The following is a 17109-nucleotide window of genomic DNA, read 5'->3' as shown; positions in this document are numbered from 1 at the left end:
TGATACCAAAACCAAAGATTTCAAAAGAAAACTACATACTTAAATCTCACTTAAATATGTAGATGCAAAAATCCTCAAGAAAACACTGCCAAACTAAAGCAAATTGCCTAAAATTGATCATTCACCAAGATAAAATAGCAATTATCCAAAAAAGTTGTTTTAATAGCTGAAAATCAATAAATATAATACAACATAACATTTTGGAATAAGGAACAAGAATACATACATAATCATCTAATTTCTGCGGAAAAGTAATTTGACAACATCCCACACACATCCATGATTTTAAAAAATGAAGAAATTAGTAACAGACGAGTTCTCTGAGCCTAACCAGTGGTCTGGTGAAAACCCCACAGCCAAGATCATTTCAGTTGTGAAAGAGGGAATGTTTTTCCATAAGGTCAGGAACAAGAAAGAAATATGAGTACTCTCACAACTTCTCTTCCATGTTGTTCTAGAGGTTCCAGCTAGGCCAATAGTAAAGTAAAATACATCCAGATTTGGAGGGAACAAGAAACACTTCCTATATTTGCACATGATATAGTCATTTTTACATGGAAAATCCTGTTTTCTGTAACTAACAGCTATTCTACTATTACAAAATAAAAAGTTGATAAAAGCTTCAGGATAAAAGATCAATATATAAAATCAACTGCATTTCTGTGTAAAGGCTATGAACCATCTGAAAATAAAATCAATAAAAAACAATTTCACTTATAATAGTATCAAAAAGCAAGATATGTAGCAGTAAGAAAAGAAATGGAAGATGTACACTGTAAAAGCATAAATCTGAAAGAAAGACAAATAATCAGAGAGATACTTCAATCATGGATTATAACAATTAAAATAAATAAGGCTTAATGTTCCCTAAATTGATCTACGGATTTATTTTCAGCAAGTCCCTCAGGATTTTCTATGTTAAAAAAAAAAAGACTAAGTCATGTGCAAATATAGGAAGTGTTACTTTTACCTTTTGATACAATTTCTATCAAAATCCCAGCCAGATCCTTTCTAGAAATTGACAAGTCAATGGTAAAATTCATATGGAAATGAAAGGGGCTCAAAATAGCTCCCCCCCAAAATTGAGAAAGCACAGATTTAGTGCATCCAGACTTTCTGATGTCAAATCTTACTGTAGAGGTATTATAAGCAAAACAGCGAGTAGCTGGCCTGAGACTAGCCATATAGATCAGAGTCCAGAGTTATACCTTCCTGTCTGTGGTCAATGGATTTCAGAGTGCTAAGGAAGCTCAGTGGGGACAAAAGGGTCTCTGGGACAACTGGGTATCCACGTACACGCAGAAGAGTGAGAACAGACCTCAGTCTCACAATACAGAGAATGTACCTTGAGTGTGTCGTACACCTTGATGTGAAAGATGAAACAGTAGAATTCTTAAAACGTGGGAGAAAGAAAGGACCTGGGCTTCAAAATTAAAAACATCTCTGATTCTCATGGCTCAATCAGAAAGTGTATTTGCACATGATATAGTCATATATATAATCCAAATCATGGAAGAAAAGAAAATGTTTGCAAGTTGTTTATCTTATAAGGTCTGGTATCCAAATTATATAAAAACTCCAATAACTTAATCCAAAGGACAAATAACCTAATCAAACAATGGGCAGAATTTGTGAATATTTCTTCAGAAAATATATACAGATGGCCAATTAACCCGTGAGATGATGCTTGACAACATTAGCTGTTAGAGAAATGCCAATCAAAGCCACAAAGAGATATGACTTCACATCTTAGGATGGCTGTAATTACACACACACAGAGGCACGTTACAATTGGACGTGTGTATGGGATGCAGCGTGGCACTTCCATACATATATATAATATGTAATGATAAACCAGATTCATTGGAATGTCAGTCACCTCAGATATTATAATTTTTCCTCTGGTGGAAAATATTCAAAGTCTGCTCTACTCACTGCCACAGTCTGGCTGGGCACAAATCACGAGCCACTCAAGCAGGAACAAGCTTTATTTCCAAACCTCCCGCGAATGCCACGCACGCATCCTTCTCCCAGGACACACTACACCAACAGGAAATCCCTCCTCCGGAATTCCCTCCTCCCACACTTCCCCAACCAATGGGAACTCTCCGGGAGTCCCGCAAGAGCTCCAAAGTAGCAGGCCCAGGTGGACAGCAGGGGTCTAATCTCCAATTGAATGCACATCTTAACATGATCATTATCATCTCAATGGCTTGCTGGGGTCACCTTTCAACCAAAAATGCCATGCATCATTCCTACTTGGCTATGGCTCTCAGCAACTCATGCTTTTGAAATATTCTTTTTTTGCCAGCCATAGTTCAAAAACAGCTATAGTTTTAAAGAAAGGCAATAATGCATTTTGGTGAGGATGTGGGGATATCCAAACTCTCATAAATTGCTATTGGGAGTGTAAAATGGTGCAGTTGTTTTGAAAAAAATGGCAGTTTCTCAAAATATTAAGGATGGAGTTATGATAAGATTAAGCTATTCCACTCTTAGGTATATATTAAATGAAAATGTATATTCTCACAAAAGTTTGAATATTGAGGGAAGTATTATTCAAAATAGCTCAAGGTGGAAACGGACTAAATGTCTATCACCTGATGAACTGATCAACAAAGTGTGGTACAATGAAATATTATTCATCAGTGAAAAAGGAATGACGTGCTTGTAAATGCTATAATATGACCAACCCTTGAAAATGTGCCAAGTGAGAGAAGGTAGTCAGTAAAGATCACACAGTGTATGATTCCATTGATATGAAATCTCCAAAATAGGAATGTCTAAAAATATAGAAAATAGATTTGTGATTGCCTCAGTTAGGATATTGGGGAGAAACAGAATGAATTCCACCTGAATATGAAATTTTTTTTGGGGGGGTGGGATGAGGATGGAGAGGATTGATGAAGAGGCACTAAAACTGACGGTAGTGATGGATGCACATGTCCATGAATATCTGAAGATAGGCAATTTTACATTTTAACTGGGTCTATTTTATGGTATAAGGCTTAGATCTTAATAAAGATATGTAAAAATTAACCTCTTAGAAAAAAATGGAAATTGGGGGTTCATAACCCACTTCAATCTAATGTATGAAATATGATATGTCAAGAGCTTTGTAATGTTGTGAACAACCAATAAAAAATTTAAAAAAAAAAAGAAAAAAATGGAATCCAAAACTGAACCCCCCCCACCCCTCAAAATTGGGACCTCAAAGCAGCTGCCTTTAAATTATATATTTATACAGAAGAACTAATCATTTGTAAGTCTTAGTTAAAGATAATTTGGAGAATTAAGTGAAATCTCCAGCAAATGTCATTCTGGGCTATATGTTGGGATTTGTTACTTTGTTCTTAAGATTTTATTTTTTAAAAAATTTAAAGTTCAAACATGAAAAAACAAAACATTTTGCCATTTTATCTCCCAGGATAAAAGGATTAAATTCTTTTTAAAATACATTTTTTAAATGAAAAGCTATCTAAATAGTTGTTATACTGTCCTGTTTAGGGAATCATGTCTAGAACAAAGTCTGTACATGTTCAATACAGACAGAATTAATTTATTTTCAAATTTTTTTAGTCCAAGGTTGACTGAATCTACAGATGGGGAACCCAGAAACACAGAAAAGAGATTGTGCTATTGTTACTTTATATGAGTAAACAAAATAAAATAAAACATTGAGACATTCTTTCAACAAGACTTGTATTTGCATTCTGTTAACATGACAAAAATGTGCTTTTCATTCTAGAGATTTCTGCATATTTTGAAACTGGCTCCTCAGTGACCTATGATTTTCAAGATCATCACCCCTTAGGTGACAACACCAGCTCCCTTGCTTCTTCATTACACAGGGATGTCACACTGTCCCAAGAGACCGTCACCCTGAGCTTCCGAACCACTCGGACACCCAGCTTACTGCTTTATGTGAGCTCTTTCTATGAGGAATACCTTTCCATTATCCTGGCCAACAATGGTGAATATCTTTTGTGTGAAGAAAAAAGAGAGAAAACACTGAATTAGAAAAATAGGACTATAATGATATGGGTCTTTTCAGCACTTAAACTACAAATAATCGCATGCGCTTCTAAGATGCACTTTGGTTTTTCAGTATTCTCCATAATGCTTATCATAAAAAGTAGTATTTAAAGGTTAAATTAAGATGCTTTTTCCCATTCCAAGAATGACAATTTCACAGATTTGATATGAAATTACACTTACGATTGCTAGGATGCTTTAATACTCCATGATGATCTAAGACTGTTTGAAATAAGATATTTGGATATTTGCCAGGTATTTATTTCCTGCTCATTCTAAGTAAGTAGAAGAGCATTAATATGGATGATATCATGGAGCTATATAAAAGCCAATTTCCTTAAGCAGTTGATAAATACAATGGTCCTTTATCTCATCCATGGTTGACAAGCAAGTTAGATGACATCCACCTAAGAACAGTGAGGGGACAATCTCTCCACCAGTGGCAGCTGGGGCATTACAGGACTTTCACAGTTGGACTGTGAAGTCATACTTTATATTTAGTGAATTAGGACAAAAATCTGATTTCTAGACAATCCTCTAGAATCAGAATCTTCACGTAAGTTGTTAAGAGTTATGAGCCCTGAGGGTATATCTGTGTAGGAGAGCTAAGTATGTTTGAAAACTACACAAACCTCATCTTCTAATAAAACCTTTTCTCTTCCCTATTCTTTGGTTATGGTAGAAGACTTCATAAGGAAACTCTGGTTGCAAAATAAAAACTTAATTATGCACACATCAGTAACACATCAAAATAGGTGCTATTAAAGAAGTTATAATAATAGGAACTGAATATTGATACAGTGTTACAGTTTTATCAGTTTCTAAGATAAATATAGTTGTGATTTAGATTTAAGTTCTGAGTTTCCATATGTATAATTTAAACTTCTTCATTTTGGAAAGATTTAGAAGACCAGTGATTATCAATGCACTGGATCTTGACTTAGAAACAGTACAGTTGGACTCAGGTTGGCACTTAAGCCACCTCTAGTATAGAAGAGGCAAGTGTTGAGTGCATTCAAGTCAATGCTAAATACAGTCAAAGGTGCATGAAATAAGTAATAATATAAGTGCTCTAGAATCTGCATTGAAATATTTGTAAAATACCATTGTAATTTAAAATGTCATTTATTTTCCTCTTTAGGAAGTTTGCAGGTCAGGTACAAGCTAGACAGACATCGAGATCCAGACGCTTTTAACTTTGATTTTAAAAACATGGCGGATGGGCACCTTCACCAGCTGAAGATTGACAGGGAGGAAGCCGTGGTCTCTGTAGAGGTAATGCAGCAAACTTGAAGGTCCCAGTAACCACCATGAGGAGTTTGTCGGAGAATGGATAATCTAATGCAAAAGTTTGATGATAAACAATAACAAATGAGCAAGTGTTCTCCATAGATCAAGGCAGAAAACCAAATATAGCCAGGGTTTAGAGGGGTATTTAGTTTGTTTTGTTTGTTAAGCAATGATCCTGTCAAAGTTATTATTACTCTTAAGTCCTTTTAAAAATGTCAAGATGTCCTTACTTGTTTTTACTTGATTCAGCAGGGAAATGTGTAGTTTATCATGGTGACGACGGGTGGAATTTGTTAATTAATATTTCAGTAGGTGATAGCAAAAGAACAGATAGGTCAGCTGTTTAAACACAAGATGAGAGCATGCAAGATATTCATTGAAATGGGAATAAATAAGAAAATAGACCTGAGTCAGAAGAGAGTCAGGCAGTTGTCACTGACATTCAAAAGAAAATATATTTTAAGTCTGCACATAAAACTACAATTATTTTGGCTGTGTCAAGTCTCCTCCAGAGAATAAGTTTTTACATTTAAAATAATTGATTTCCGTCCTCTTGTGGATTCTGCCAACTGCAGATACATCATAAAGAAAAGTAAAGCAGCAAAGAGAGTGGGGGGCTGGGAGGGCAGGCGGCTTGTGGCAGTTAGAGGTTGTTCATAAAATCGGTTTCCCCTCCTAAATGTTGTTTTAAGGTGAATTATTTAAGCGTTGTTGAGCACTTACAAGTGACTTATTTTTATCACTTTTTTCTGGCCTCCTCTGCTTCCTTATCATTAAAACTGTATCTCCTTTTGACATTTGCTTCCCACGGGGCGTTTAATAGGTTAACCAGAGTGCGCAGAGACAAGTCATCCTGTCCTCGGGGACAGAATTCAACGCCATCAAATCCCTCACGTTGGGAAAGGTTTTAGGTAAGTGGCAGAAAGATCTCTCTCCCCAAAAAACATCAGATCGTAAGTGTCATGTCACACACTCTGGAAGCACTCGTTATGCTGAAAGAAGCTCCTTGTCTTATTTTAATAATAATTTCCCAGTGAGTGACAATCAAGGCACAAATGGCACTTTTGTCTGAGTGCACATAGAACCATGAGTAAGTGCTGCCTGGCGGATGAGCAAAGGCGTCCCCTGAAAAACACCCCACACTTACCTTCCCCCTGGGCAATCAGGCAGGAGTCATGGTGTTTTTCTAACAAAAAAAAAAAAAAAAAAAAGTGAACTGTTACTAAAGCCGACATGGAGTGTCAGCCTAAACTCAGGGACCTCCACTCAATGATAAAACTACCCATGAGCTGAAGCAGAGGAAAGAAGGGTTGATTTCCTTTAGCAGATGGTAGCACCTTGAACTCAGTCCCAAGTCCTGCTTGGCCTATGTTTCTGTCCTGGATGACACTGAACCAAAGCAATGAGGCGTGCTCATAACCACCTTTACCCAGGGGGAAAGGTGAAGTGAGAATGATACCCCAGGGAGGATGTATTTGAAAGGCACAGCTTAGCTTTAAATTAACATCATAGTTACTGAGGAAAGGAATCTTTCTGGAAAGAAATATGTCAATCACAAATTAGGAAACAATATTAATTGCATAAATTCCTATTTCCCTCCAAATAAGTAGGTGCAGGGGGTTAAGATGTTAATTCAAATGTTATTCAAAGTCATATATCTTAGGGTTTAAAAATGCAAGTTTGAATTGAGCAATGAAGCATGGAGTCTGAAGCCACTGACCTCAGAAAGTGATGAATATTCATTGTGCCGATGCCTGGCAAATGTGAAATAATAATCAAAGACTAAAGCGGCACTTCATGATTTGGACAGCTGTCTTTGGGATTGGTTTTGTTGTCTTTTGCTGCTGTTTAACCATTTAATAATTATGCCAATATAATTTTATATTCAAACTTGGAGATCCATGTGAAGTATATTTATTCTCTTAACTTACAATAAGATAGACTGTCATATTGAGGAAAAAAGAAGCCACTAATTTTCCAAAGAAAGTTGTTCAAAGTATTCAGTGGTAAGTCATCATTATTAATTCTCTTAGCCCCTGTGAATCATTCCCTTATCCACTCACTGAAAAATATTTGGTGAAAATGGATTATGTACACTTAATTAGATGTTGAGGCAGCTTATGAATCAGAGAGTCACTGCACTTATCCTATACTATACTCACATATTAATAAGTAACATAGGCTAGTGTGTGAGCAATTATAATAAAATAATGCTTGTTATTATTTACCATACTTCACAAGAAATAGCCCAGAATTCATTAAAGTTAACATGCTGTTTTTATCTTCCCAATTCTTTTTTTTTTTTTTTTTTTTTGGTGCCAGGGATTGAACCCAGGGGTGCTTAACCACTGAGCCACCTCCCCAGCCCCATTTTTAATATTTTATTTTAGAGACAGGTCTTGCTGAGTTGCTCTTAGACCTCACTAAGTTGTGGAAGCTGCCTTTGAACTTGCGATCCTCCTGCCCCAGCCTCCCGAGCTGCTGGGATGATAGGCCTGCACCACCACACCACACTTGGCTCTTATCTTCCCATTTATGAATCCTCTTGCTTAATGAAGACCATTCAAGTTAATTATCTCAACATCAATTCAGTATACACCCACCTCAATGTAAGCTCTTGAAGTCAAATTTTCTATGTAGTTTTGAATTTTATCAGAGAAATGTCTTAAAGAATGTCAACACTTAAAATACTATAATCCAGGAGAAGTGACCTGTCACTTTTGTTAGATTCTTTATCCAAATAATTAGGATTTTTATCCTTTTGATTTGGCTGTTTGTGTGTGTGTGTTTTAACCACAAACTTAAAAAAAGAAATGTACCAAAACAAAATAAGAAATGTAGAAGCTGAGCATGTCTTTTTATTTTCTCTCAGAAAACAAAGCAGTAGCCTATACGTTTTTAAATTTTATTTTCATTTTAATTAATTAATTAATTGTTTTCCCTGAAGTACTGGGGGATTGAACTTAGGGCCTTGAATATGCTAGACAAGTGTTCTATCGCTGAACTACATCCCCATCCCCTAAGCAAAGCAGTGTAAATACTCACATATTATCACAATTACACAGATATGAGAATGCCAAATGATTTTGGTAATTAACTATCCTGGAAATTATGTTCTGAGTTCTATAAGGAGATGTCACATAACACATAACATTTAAAGCTCAGTGGAGCTATGGCTTTATATTATTTTTATACTATGATATTTGCCTCATTTAGAAGGGTTATTGTATTTTGGGTCTGAGATTTTCTTTACCTGATTCACAAGCTACTAAAGAAACCTACAATTGATTTGTGGATGCTGGCAGATGATGTAAGATCCCTGGGTTAGAAATAAAGGGCTCTGTTATTTATATAGCAAGTTTCATGCACATTAGCCATTGGTACGGTTTCCCCTATGTATTAAGTCTTATGGAGCTGGGATAAGCATTCAGGTCAAAGCTGCAGATGGGCCGGGTCTGCATTGCAACTGAGGAACACATAGCTTAGGGAATCTACAGATTTTGTAGCAAGCACTAAGCAAGCTTATTCCTTATCCCATAGGGAAAGATATCCTTATCCCTCAAAATTGCTTATGCCAAACAAATTTGAGAAGTGGTCTGGATAAAGTGCTGTCAAGTCTTACATTTCTTTGTTTATCAGGCAAAAACATAGAGAAACACTTGAGCCCAGGGCAACTTACTTTTCTCAATATTTTAGAGTGAAACACTAGAAATCTAAAAAAAAATAAAAAAGATATGAGATTTTACATTGTTTATGAAGGAAGATCCAAGATTAATTGTGTAAGTTAACTCCTTTTCATATCATTTGTAAAATGAGGAAAACTTAGAAATAATTTAGTAGAATCCATAGAAATCTCTTGAGATTTTCTAACTTAACATTAACTGGGAGTCAGTGAGGATCATGGATGTTTTGAGGTCTTCGAAATTATGAGCCTCCAAGACCAAGGCTAGCAAATAGAGCTTTCTGTGATGGTGAACTACGCTGACCTACACAGTCATTCCTAGACACACCTAGTTTTTTAACAAGTGAAATGTGGCTAGTGTGACTGAGGGACTAAATTTTTTATTTTATTTAATTCTAATTGATTTGAATTGCAACAGCTGCATGTGGCTAGTGTCTACCATATTGCACAATGTAAAACACTGTCCATTTGCTTGCTTATGTAGTCATTTTTTTTTTCATTCGAACAAATGACACCCTGTTGTGAAAGCAGACACCTGTCTAATTGGCATGACACTGGCCCTACATCAAATATTTTTTTTCTACCTCCTCAGGTGCCAATATTTCAAATTCCATAGTTATAAATGCATTTCTTTTGTACCAAAGTCTTTCCTTCTGCTAAAATGCATATACTTCTTAGAGTACTATCAGAAACCATAATCAGGTATTTATGCAAAAGTGAATTTATTCAAGAACAGGGTTTGATGGAAAAGAAGAGAGAATTGGAAGGAATCCAGGTAGAGTACCATAGAGAGAGGGGGGCAGAGTGACCCACAGACATTTTTGATTAGAGCTAATTAGCTAACAGGTGCAGAAATGAAGGGTTTTGACAATGTCAACTTGTCAAGGCAAAAGGAAAATAGAATTCAGGTCACTGCCTAAGTGTTGAGTTCTACTTAAAATGTGTTCTACTGAGAAACAGTTACTAACAGTGTTTTGTTAAAAGCCAGGAGTGTTTCACCCTTGGGTTTCTTCCTGGGTTGTTGAATGAGTGATTGCCTGGTAGACTCAGAGTAGGCAAAGTGATTACTTCCTTTCAGATATATTTTTTTTAAAGTATATCTGGTGATCATTATTGACTTAAGTAATTTATTGAGGAATTAGAAGAGCTCTATTCTGTTCCATCACCTTCAAATTAAATGATTGTATAATGTTAATATTCACCATTCATCAGAAAAAAAGGTCCCCTAAAACTATATGATTGTTGTCCAAAATACCATGATTTATTGTAAAACCTTTTTGTATTATATTGTGTCAAAGAGAGAAATATTTTTACACATGACAAAATGGCAGACTTTCTTCAGGACTAAAGGAACTCTGGACTGGGGTTTTGCAGTGAAGAGATTGGGCTCAGCTTAAAATGCAAGGAAAAGTGTAGACTGACAGCCAGCCAGGTGGGGGCGGGGGGTTGGTGGGTTTAAAATTACCAAGAGGTTAGGAGAATTCTTACTAAATTGACCTATTGGGATTCTTGATGAAGACCCGCTGGGCTAATCAATCACCTGGAGGACTGTCAAGGATGTCAAGGAGAGTGGAGGGTTCTGGCTAAATTCCACAACTCAGAAACAAAAAAAGATGGGGCTAGTGGAGAAGATGGCTCAGAGAAGCCTGATTAAAGTTTGATTAAGGGTAGAATCTCAGTGGTGTCAAAGTTCTTTCTTAGAAAAAAAATATACATTTATACAAAGGTTCTTGAAATAGAAGAAAGAATACATAAATGTAAGGGAAATGGTATTTCTAGTCAGGAGATAAGCAGGAGTAAAACCAAAGAGGGTTAAAGAGGGAAAACTAAGAGGAAACAGCACTGCCCAAGGCTCACTCTCTGGCCGGTGGGTAACACGGGGAGGGACCCGGGAAGGGGGCCTGACCACTAGTAAGGGCCCATGCCCAAGGGCTCATCTTACTGACCGCAAGTGAGCGAAGAGATGGATGAATGTGTTGGGGAAAAGAGTATCTGTTTTCACGTAATGGTGCAAGAGAATGATTCTGATTGTGGGTGCTAGGAACGTGGAACTCGCAAACTCAGGAAAGAGAAAAGGAGGAAGAAGAAGGAAACTATGTAACCCCAGTGGCTCAGGAGGCTGAGGCAGCCTCAGTGACTTAGGGAGGCCGTAAGCAACTTAATGAGACCCTGTCCCTAAATAAAAAATAAAGAAAGAAAAAGGACTGGGGATGTGGCCCAGTGGTTAAGCCTGGCTTCAATCTCTGAATAATAATAATAATAGTACACCACTAAATAAACAAAATTTTAAAAAACACCGTGTAAGATAAAATGAATCAAATCAGATAATAGAAGTTGTTACTCTAAATGTGAATAGCCTCAATTCTGTCATATTCAGGTCAATAAATATCTAGTTAAACGCTCTTACAATAACGAAACCACTGAGAAGTCCCAGCTGATGAATTTCAGAAGTGCAGTTGCTAGCAGACACGATGCGTGTGAGGTCAGAACAAGTGAGTGAGCTCGAAGGTGGGGGAGGGCATTGCCTGGGGATAAAAGGTGCAGTTTGTTAAGAGGACATAAAAGCCACGAATCCAATGGACATCATGAAAGATGACAGTTGAATAGAAGGAGTAAAAATGAACTTCCAGAGCTCTGTGTCTCCAAGAGTCAGTTTACTATAACTCCTCCCTCGGCTGCCGGCTGTGGCCTCCCTGATAAATGTGTTTTAATGATCAGTTTTTAAAAACCGAGTTCAGATCGTCGCCTGGAAGCCCCCACAGAGTCGCTGTCCCTCGCAGCTGTCCACAGAGGCCCTCTGCCCTGGAAATGGCCATCAGCCGCCTGCTCTGGCGGCGCAGGGGGCGCAGGTCGGAGCCGGGGGCGGCTGTGCCGGCGGGGTCACCTACCCAGCCCAGTGCCCCTGCGTCCTAACGCTGTGTCGCTTTGTCCCCGCAGAGCCCCCAGGCGCGGACCCCGACACGCGGCGGGCGGCGGCGCGCGGCTTCACCGGCTGCCTCTCGGCCGTGCGCTTCGGCCGCGCCGCCCCGCTGAAGGCGCTGCGCCCCGGCGGCCCGGCCCGGGTCACCGTCCGCGGCCACGTGGCCGCCGGGGCCCGCTGCGCGGCGGGGGCGCGACCCGGCGATGGAGCGCGGGAGCTGGCCCCACGGCGCGCAGGTGGCGCAGGTGGCGCAGGTGGCGCAGGTGCGTGGCCCCCTGCCCCTCCCCGCGGGCTGGGAACCGCGGCGGTGCGCGGTGGAGAGGGCCTGCGACGCCCTTGGCAGCCTCCCCTTTTCTACCCTAGGTCGTTCCGAACCCAGCGAGGAGGGAGAGCCTTTGGTGAAGGCGGACCGAAGCGACTCTGGGGTCATCGGAGGTAAAGGGGCTGAAGGAACTCGTCTGCGGCATTACTGTCGCTTTTGGGAAAAAAAAACAAAACAAAACAAAAAAAAAAACAAAAAAAAAAAACAAAAAAAAACCTTTTTAAATTTTAGAAATTATTTGTTCCCATTTAACAGTATTAACTTAATAGAAAATTATAGCTAAGAATCAGCACTCCAGGAGCGGAAAGGGTGCTTGTGGGTTTTCTGAGTTGATGTTCACCGATTTAAGCTGGGGGCGGGTGGGGGGGGTGCTTCTGTGAGGATTCCACTGAAAACAGGATTTTTAAAGAACAGATAAAGTCTGGCGTGGTGGCGCTCCCAGATTTCAGCTACTTGGGAGGCTGAGGCAGGAGGATGGCAGGTTCGAGGCCAGCCTGGGCAACTGAGCAAGACCCTGCCTCAAAATAAAAGGGCTGGTGATGTAGCTCAGGGGTAAGGGGGCCTCCAGGTTCCATCCACAGTCCGAGGGAAAATAAAAGAAAGTTACAAAATAATGAAAATTTCTTATTTCGTAAATAGCTGTATTCCCTAGGATGTGAGGGATATATAGGAGGGAGGGAGGGAGGGAGGGAGAGATAGATAGAAAGATAGATAGAAGGAAAGAAAGAAAGAAAGATAGAAGGAAAGAAAGAAAGAAAGAGAGAGAGAGAGAGAGAGAGAGAGAGAGAGAGAGAGAGAAAGAAAGAAAGAAAGAAAGAAAGAAAGAAAGAAAGAAAGAAAGAAAGAAAGAAAGAAAGAAACGGCATAGATCTGATATAGCTATTAGAGCAAGACATTGCCCCAAGTAATTATATTCAAAGCCACAAAAACCTAAGTCAAAAGCCAAATAATGATCAGAGCACATGTGTTATGACACTTAAAAAAAAGGCAATTTGCATGATTTAGATGTTTCAGTTGTTATTTGATTTTTTAAAAGAAACTTTTAAAAATTTAAATATGCTTAACATTACTTCAAGTGCATTTTTTTTAATTGTGCATTTCAGTGTCATCTCGTACATTCTCAGTGTGGTACAGCAAGAGCCATGGTTTATTTCATTTTTGATTGTCCTTTCCAGTTAGTCTGATAGGTTATTTTTCATTGAAGGGAAAATTGAATACAACCTAACATATCTTTTTGGCAATGAAAACAATGTTTCATTTTCTTGAAATATAATTTATTAGAGCTGGTGTGAAAAAATAAGATTTCATATTTCCTCACTAATTAATTAATGGTTATTGAAATATTGTTTGTTTTCTTGTTGTATAGACTTCATAGTACATACAAAGCAAACTTTTTTCCTCTAAAATGATAGAAAACAAAGCAATTCAGACATTATGAAAACCTGACTAAATATCTTTTTTCGTGTATTGACATTTGTCACTCTCTTGGTTATTTTTCTCTTTGAAATCAGTGAGGTATAAAATAATAATACATGACCCAATGAGGAAAAAGCAGTTTTACACAGTTTTATGTGAGAAGGTAGTCAAGAATGCATATCTAAACAGACTACTTTTATCTTAGATTTTAAATCAAATACAATCCTTAATAAATCCTGATTTTTTTTGGGGGGGAGACAATTTTTCATTGCAATACAAAAGCAATTTAAAGATGTTCAACATTCCAGAACAGGATCCCAAGTCCTACAAGTGTTTGCAAAATGTCAGACTTAGCCTCTGACCTTCTTGAAGAGCTAGAGGTAGTCAGCAAATTGAAAACAGAACAACGATAACAACAACAACAAAAACTTACTTTTGGAATTTTATTGCTTTTGGTCAAACATCACTGTAAGATTTTCTGTAAAAAATCACTGGCAAGATTCTCTGCTGTTCAACAATAAATCGTACAGGGCTCTTGGGCTGTCGTGAGAAACTCTGATGAGCTCTTGAAGGAGGGAAGGGGAAGAAGGAGAATGCGCAGAAGGATTCCCCTGGTCTTTGTTTTTTTTTTTTTCAATAATTTATTTTATTCTCCTCATATACATACTTCAGCCCTATTTCTTTCTCATATTTTATTGTCATAATTTGCATAAGAGATAAGATTTAGAGAATTTTTCTGTTATGTCTATTTATTACTAAATCAAGTGTTTGTTTTTTACTATTATTTCAACCTGATCCTCTGAAATACTTGCTAGTATAATAAAAGAAATATTCAAGTAACCATTAGTCATTGAATTAGAAATATAATTTTATGAAATTACTATGATTTTTAAAGCTAATAATAATTTTCATTACTGAAAGTACCATGACTATACCATACCTAGACTTTAATTAATTGTTTTATACACTTTATTTCATTTAATATTCACAAAGACTCTTCACAGACATAGTCTTCATATTCTAACAGTCACCAGCTGGAGATACAAATTCATACCTTTTGTCTTACACTTACAATGTGGACAGTCCAAGCATGGCTTTATGCATAGTTTTTTGGTGTAGCATAGATTTGACTTTCATTCTTCACGAATATGACTGCTGTACAGCTAGCTTTCTTGGGGGTGCGTTAGCACTCTGGCTCTGAATTACAGCCTTAAACTAGAAGGAGGCACCAGGTCTTCCTCTCAGGTATTCTGATTCAGCATGATTTCGGGTTGAGAACCATGGCATAGCTAATGGTCTCAATATTTTAGAACATTTACACCTGGTTCTTTCAAATAGTCCACATTCCACAAAAATAAACTTAATAAGTATCCCTGCAATATTTTTGGCGACAGGGATTGATCACATATATGTTACACTACTGCATTTCAAAATTATGTTGTCATTAAAGTATTTTGGAGTTGGGGAGATAGCTCAGTGGTAGGGTGCTAGGCCCTGGATTTGATCTCTATCATCAAAACAAATTTACAAAGATATAAAACAATTTAATGAAAATGTATCTACTTAGTTATTCTAGGATGGTACTAAACATACTATACTTTTTTTTTTTTTTAGTAGTAGTAACCTCTTTTTTTTTTTTAGCTTTATTTTATTCATTTATTTTATTTAGTGCTGAGGTTTGAACCCAGGGTCTCACACATGCAAGGCAAGCACTCTATCACTGAGCAACAACCCAGCCCCTATACTTTTAAGATAATTTAAAACTTCGTCTCAGAGCCTTGTGTATATTTGTTTTTGTTGTTTGTTTGTTTGTTTCGGAACCAAGGATTGAACCCAGGGGTACTTAATCACTAAGCAGCATCTCCAGCCTTTTAAATTTTTTATTTAGAGACAGGGTCTCTCGAAGTTGCTTAGGGCCTCACTAATTTGCTGAGACTGGATTTGAACTTGTGATCTTCCCGCCCCAGCTTCCCAATTCCTGTTTCTGTTTTTAAGCACAAAAGCTGAATTTCAATCACAGGCCTTTAGGGAAAAGGACTACCCCAACTATATCCAAAAGTCATGGAGACTCAGACATACCAAATGTTATAAAACCACTGGACCTTAAAATTCCTGAGGCTTGATGGTCCCAACTTATGATATAGTAGATGGTTTGTTGTAACCTATCTTATAAGGCAGTGATGTGAGCAAAGCCCCCAATTAAGGCAAAAATCGCCATTTATATTCTGACTTGGTGTTCTTCTGTCTTCTCCCCTACCCCAGGTGTGATAGCAGTTGTGATATTTATTTTGCTCTGCATCTCTGCTATAGCCATATGCATTTACCAGCAGAAAAAGTTACGTAAAGAAAATGAATCAAAAGTCTCAAAAGATGAAGAGTGCTAGGACCATTCAGCGAAGTGCACGTGTCAAGACACAGTCCTGAGAGATAATGTCTTCTGGTTGGCAGTGGGCTGATCTACCCCATCGACTGTGGACCGTCCTGATCTGGTCATCCCTGTGGGTGGGCCAGTGCTAATCACCTGCTGAGGACCTGGGGTGCTGGGAGGCCCGTTCTGCCTGGGTGGACACCTCCCTCCAGTGCAATTTATAGGACAGTGAAGGAGGAATCCTCATTCATCATGGTGGAGTAGTTTGCCCCAGAAGGAATGCTCTCTTCCAACACAGAAATTTAATTTGTGTAATAATTGTGGATTTTAGCTGAAAAAATGGCCATGAGGCTCTGGTCCTACTTAGAGAATGGGAGAGAAGTTTCATTCACATGTAAGAGACAAAGTCAAACTCTAATGTTCTTTATTGCTCAGAAGCTTATCTGGGATCCCGTTCCTGTTCCCTGCTGATATTTTTTTTTTGGATAGGAAATGCTTCTTTGATTACTTCACCAGCATTTCCATAGTCCTGCAATCCAGTGCCAAGGGCCTGCTAAAAAGTTAATGGCGTGTTTGATTTCCTTATCCGATGGTCAATGCAATGCAAGAGAGACCTGGAAATGTTATTTTTGGTGTATTGCTTTTTCTAATTGACTGTTTTTAATCATTTTGATATTTTAATGTTGAAATCAATATGGAGTGTTGGTGATAAAATTTTAATATTGAATTTTGTAATGGAACAGAAAATTGATAGGTAACAAGATGCAAACAGAATGTCAATTAGAGTCTGCCTATTTTCTTTGTAATCTGTAATTATAGTTTTTGTAAATTGTGATCATGCTTTTAACTAAATTTATGATGACATAAATACTACTTCTTATACTGAAAAAGATTTATTCTTTATTTATATCAATACCTGAAGGAAACATATTTTAAACTTATTCCCCCCCCCCCAAATTGAGAAATTATGTCAGTTTTTTTATCATTCTATATTTATATTTCTCTTTTTTCTTTTTCTTTTTATTTGGGGGGGGTGGAGGGGTGGGGACAGTGCTGGGGATCAAACACCAGGTCCC

At 37.9% G+C, this 17109-nt stretch overlaps 1 protein-coding gene across 2 annotated transcripts in view; it reads left to right on the top strand.

Moving 5' to 3' along the window:
* Window positions 1-16049, top strand: part of LOC308631964 (contactin-associated protein-like 3) — a gene marked incomplete at its 3' end in the record, with an annotated part of 203915 nt that extends 187866 nt beyond the window's left edge. For both annotated transcript variants that reach the window (XM_081263514.1, XM_081263513.1), the window contains 6 exons: window positions 3749-3973; window positions 5177-5310; window positions 6149-6236; window positions 11945-12172; window positions 12291-12362; window positions 15928-16049. In XM_081263514.1, coding sequence (XP_081119640.1) covers window positions 3749-3973; window positions 5177-5310; window positions 6149-6236; window positions 11945-12172; window positions 12291-12362; window positions 15928-16049 — 869 coding nt within the window. The remainder of the gene's footprint in view (window positions 1-3748; window positions 3974-5176; window positions 5311-6148; window positions 6237-11944; window positions 12173-12290; window positions 12363-15927) is intronic.
* Between the last annotated feature and the right edge of the window lie 1060 nt (window positions 16050-17109).

The sequence above is a fragment of the Spermophilus citellus genome (assembly GCF_964194105.1).
Source record: "Spermophilus citellus genome assembly, chromosome: 12".
NCBI classification, from domain to species: Eukaryota; Metazoa; Chordata; class Mammalia; order Rodentia; family Sciuridae; genus Spermophilus; species Spermophilus citellus.
This window is presented reverse-complemented; position numbering and strand designations above follow the sequence as displayed.